General features: G+C 36.9%; 1 protein-coding gene across 1 annotated transcript; it reads left to right on the top strand.

Annotated features, from left to right (window-relative positions):
- Positions 1-533: 533 nt before the first annotated feature.
- LOC306833717 (chitinase-3-like protein 1) lies at positions 534-5,007 on the top strand. The gene is made up of 11 exons (XM_079359205.1): positions 534-1,106; positions 1,608-1,657; positions 2,164-2,195; positions 2,480-2,506; positions 2,647-3,002; positions 3,351-3,501; positions 3,624-3,748; positions 3,838-3,961; positions 4,052-4,234; positions 4,372-4,488; positions 4,623-5,007. The coding sequence occupies exons 6-11, from the start codon at positions 3,361-3,363 to the stop codon at positions 4,944-4,946; spliced, it is 1,014 nt and encodes a 337-aa protein (XP_079215331.1). The 5' UTR covers positions 534-1,106; positions 1,608-1,657; positions 2,164-2,195; positions 2,480-2,506; positions 2,647-3,002; positions 3,351-3,360; the 3' UTR covers positions 4,947-5,007.

Here is a 5,007-nt window from a genome sequence, read left to right as displayed (position 1 = left end):
TTAAACCTTTGTGTTTTGCAGTCGTCTTTGTCTAGTTGTTTTGTTTTTTGTTTTTTAACAACATTACATCACATTATAATGTTTTTTTTCCCCCACATTTGTTGATTTTGGGGGTTTTTTAAATACTGGTTATGTTCATTATTTCCTGTTACCTTCGGTATTGGAATATGGCTTCAAATGGAGTCTAAATAGTGCTGGAGATTGAAAATACTCTATAATATAACCATTATAACGCTGCAATAATTTGCAGCGCTTACTTTAATCTAATATAGCCTACCTTAAATTTTCATTCACACCTCGTGGTTATTAGCAGAATTTCACCGATAAGAAGGCACAGGGGAAAGATTTTCTGGATGGGCTTTTAGTGGTCTATTTCTGAAAACTCTAGTGTCACACAGTAGACCCACGCCACTAACCTCTGCCACGTCGCATTATTACGTTGCCTTGTGGAAATGCGGTCAGATTGTCAAAAGAACTCAATCGCCTTTTCCTTCCCAAAGTCCTTTTTGAATTCTCTTAACACTTTCCCTTAACCTTGTGATGTTTTCATAGGGCTAAGGTAAAGTAGATTGAGAAAGTAGATCGGAGGGACAATCTCATTGTACCCAGAGACTAAATACACATGGTAATCAAACGCAGGTGAGACCAACAAGACAAGTGAAGACAATCAGGGCAATCAAGAGAGGAGAGAAACACAGAGAGGCAGGAATCAAGACAACACTGAGGGTCAGAACTACAAAATAAAACAGGAAACAAAGACTGAACTGAAAAACTTTTAAAGAAAGACAAGGAAAACAAGCAACACTTGAAAAGAATGAGAATTAAATCAAGATAAGAAATCAAACCTCTGAAATGCAACATAAACAAGACTATACCATGACAGATACTTGAAAGTTAAAAGGGCTTGGCATCTCAGGCGACTCATCTTCCATCACTCTTGACAATTATACAAGAACACTTTGCACAGTGCCAAATTCCATTAATTATCCATGTCCCTTTTGTTTTTGCCGCACCTTGTGAGCTGTCTATCTATATTAAAACTCCATTCCCATCAGTCACTCAGTCAGTCGGTGTACAAAGACAGTACGTGCTTCTTTCAAGATTCTGTGAGTATTTAACTTTGAATTTATAAAACCAAATACTGTATTCTGTTTTTTTATTGCAACAACTGCTTCATCTCTCCAACTTGCTCATAAACTGTACTGGACACATTTCAGCCAGAGAGAGTACGGCAGAGTACGTCTCTTCTAATTCAGATTAAATTAATGTAAAGATTTGTTTAAATATTTTTAGGATTCTGAGCATTAAAGTTGTGTTGTAACAAAAAAGGCAATTCATTTATTCATATTTGTACTTGTTAAGTCAAATGAGTCATAACCTGATTTTCAGTGGGATAAAAAACCACATGGAAAATAACAAGTAAGCTTATATCAAAGCAATTGCTCCGATAGCAACAAGAATTGGATCAGTGGTCGAAATGCTTTGGGTGCCTTCTGAGCATCATACAATTTCCATTTACTAAACTTCTTTTCACATTTTTGTTTTAATTAAATTGCATTTTGTTGGGGGGGTAATAAAACAAACAATGCCTTTCCCATTGATTCCAGATGCTGTTTGTTGTCTCATTGAAACATTACCCAACCCTGATATACAGTAGGTAAGTAAAACTCCTGTAAGTCCAGTAAAAGGAGGTCTTTCTGAAGCAGGTGCTTCATTTTGCATATGTGAAGGCATGAGCATTTTCTCAAGCCAGTAGTCTTTTACTGTTCAATAAAACTGTAAAGTAATCTCTGAACTAGTACGACACGATTGTTCATACATTAAAAGCTGCAGTCTAAAAGCTTGAAATAACTAAGAAGATTAAAACCCAGATCCCTCCAGGCTGATCTATGGTTACCCTATATTTATTATTTTACCTTCTACTGGCTTTTGACAAGAGTTGCGACTGATGAAAAGTAAAACCTAAATGTAAAATGATCCGTGTGCCTTGAGTTGGGATCACCACTAGTAAAATTGCCTTATATTTGTTATGTTTTTAGTTTTCTATGCCTAAGGTAGATAGGACAGTAGGCTCATCTGTAATTATAAAGAAGACAATTATTTGTATGAACCTGTATATATTTTTTCAACTGCAATTCATTATTGTGTCCTTTTTATTCACAGAAACAAAATGTGGAAGCTTACTCTCTCTGCAGGTAAGGCATGCTTGTCAAATACATTAAAACATTAAAGGGTACATTCATAAAGTCTCATACAGGTAGTTTTTGTTAGGTAGGTTTGTTAGAAGTTTGTATTCACTTTACCTCCATTGTACTGAGTTGACAGCAGAAATCTCAGAAAGCTTGAATTCATTAACCTGAAACAATAAACTGGAACTTTTATCTGTAATGCTTTAATTATGATGTAAGAAATCCTGTTTGTATGGTTTTTATTTTTTCATTTTATTAAACTGTATACTAACACGTGTGTCCTTCTAAAGGTCTCTGCTTGATCCTTGCCAGCTTGGGTAAGTTCATTACACAAATTGATCATAATCATCACCTTTATAGTTGCAGTGACTATATAGGACTATTTGTCTAGAAGAAAATAATATAATTAATCAAAAAGATGTTGTAAGTAAGAAGATTTTTTTTTTCTCATCTATAGCTTCTACCTCCAGGCTGATGTGTTACTATAACAGCAAGGCTGAAGACAGACCAGCTATGGGGAAGTTCAGCGTTTCAGATATTGATCCAGACAAGTGTACCCATCTGATTTTTGCCTTTTCGGACATAAGTGAAAATGAGCTGGTTCCAACAACTGTAAATGATGTTCACCAGTACTTTGACTTTAACACACTCAAACAAAGGTCAGTCCTTGGATCTATAAATGCTGTGGAGATGAGATTAGAATACAAGGTATTTGTTTTACAAAAAAATCATCCTTTAATTGTGATTCTCCTGTAGAAATTCACTTCTGAAAACCCTGCTGGCTGTTGGTGGAGATGAGTTCAGGACAGAAAAGTAAGTTATCTTCAAGGACATTTAAGCTTGTTTGGAAGCTCATAAAAGTACGAACCAACTGTCGTAACCCGTTGCTCAGGGAAACTTGTGCAATACGTATTTTAGTAGCTTAGGTTAGTGACTGCACATTATAATTATGGGGCTCATGATACTACTTATTATAGTCATTATTTATTATATACATACATGGAAATCATGGTTACTTTCATATTGCACTTACACTCAAGATTGGTCTGACGTTAACGTACCTTTTTGGTTGCCTTGTTGAGCAGAGGCCTTCGACAAATAGGGGATGGGTGAATGCAAAGACCCCTTTGTGTTCATCTTTTCATTTTTTATGCTTACTAGATTCAGGACAATGGCGAGATCACAAGAGAACAGAGAAGTGTTCATCAAGTCAGTTATTAGACTACTAAGATTTTTGAAATTTGATGGGCTAAACCTGGACTGGAGGTACCCAGCTGAAGAGGACAAACAAAGATTTACCGATCTTTGCAAGGTCAGATCCTTAATATCTCCTCTGGGAAAGACATTTTCAGAAATATATCATCCTGCAAATGCCATTCATTACAAAAAAAGTTATCCAAGTGAGAATGATAATCATTCTTCTGTGTTGTTTAGGAGCTCAAAACTGCCTTTGTGGATGAAGGAACTTCCAGTAACCAGGAAAGATTAATCCTCTCAGCATCTGTCTCTGCTGAGAGGTCAACCATCGATGCCAGCTATGATGTGGAACAAATTGCCATGTAAAACAATTTTAAAGAAATCTCTGCCATATAAAAATAAAAAACTGCTGTTCTGATTTAGTAAAGGTGATTTCCTCTTCATTTATCAGGCACCTGGATTTCATCAATGTGATGACGTTTGACTTCCACGGCCCCTGGGAAACTGTCACAGCACATCACAGCCCCTTATTCCAGGGATCCCAAGACACTGGAGATGCTATCTACTCAAACACTGTAAACACAGGAGTTTATTTTTTGTACTGATTTGTATTCAAACATGTACCTGTATCCTATTTGTTTTGATTATTGGTTTTCACTTCTTAGGCCTCTGCCTTAGAGCACTGGAGGGACCAGGGAGCACCAAAAGAAAAACTGAACATGGGGATGGCAGCTTTTGGACGAGCTTTTTACCTGGCAACTAATTCAAGTGCTGTCGGTGCACCAGCCAGCGGTCCTGGTGATGATGGTTGTTTCACCGGTGAAGAAGGATTCTGGGCCTACTATGAGGTATCACTGCATGTGATCACTACATGGCCTTATTATTGTCTCACAGTTTTGGCTGTATTTGGTGTTCCAGATATATAGCGTTGTAATTATGATGACATTAATTAGATCTAAATGCCAAATCTGACTCTTCTTTTTAGACTTGCCATTATCTGGATGGGGTACAAACCCATCTTATTTCTGATCAGAAAGTTCCATATGCCACAATACACAGTCAGTGGGTTGGATTTGACGACACAACCAGTATAAGTACCAAGGTAATCATTTTTCTAAAGACACACTATTACTTTGTAGTAACTCTGCAAATGGCTGATGTCAGTGATGTACAAAATGTGGTTACATTGATTTTCCTTCAGGCTGTTGAAACGTTGTCTTGTTCTCATCCTCTCAGATCAATTACCTCAAAGCAAACAACTTTGGAGGAGCTTTTGTTTGGTCTCTGGACCTGGATGACTTAAGTGGACAGTTCTGTAACCAGGGCAAGTGCCCATTCGTTAGCCAACTGCATAATCTGCTTGTACCAGGTAAACAAATCATCAAAAAGTGTTCTTTTTTTGTTCAATCACCACCATCATCATCATCATTTGCCATCAATCATGCAAAATTCTATAAAAACAGAGTACATATAGTTCTGCTTTTTCAAATCAAGGAATCTCAGAAGTCATGCACTGTCATATCACAATATGATGATCCAGTAAGGGTTAGGATCAATTAATACAATATCTGACTGTCTTTCTTTCAGGTTTCCCTCAATCAACTACAACAGCTGCCCCTAC

This window comes from Symphodus melops (genome assembly GCF_947650265.1).
Source record: "Symphodus melops genome assembly, chromosome: 13".
Lineage (NCBI taxonomy): Eukaryota > Metazoa > Chordata > Actinopteri > Labriformes > Labridae > Symphodus > Symphodus melops.
Note: the sequence above shows the minus strand (reverse complement) of the source record. Positions and strands in the feature narration are given on the sequence as shown.

Coding starts and splice junctions, on each gene's coding strand:
- LOC306833717 (XM_079359205.1), top strand. CDS start 3,361: ATGGCGAGATCACAAGAGAACAGAGAAGTGTTCATCAAGTCAGTTATT. Junction 3,502..3,623: donor GATTTACCGATCTTTGCAAG/GTCAGATCCTTA, acceptor TGTGTTGTTTAG/GAGCTCAAAACTGCCTTTGT. Junction 4,489..4,622: donor CAACCAGTATAAGTACCAAG/GTAATCATTTTT, acceptor TCATCCTCTCAG/ATCAATTACCTCAAAGCAAA.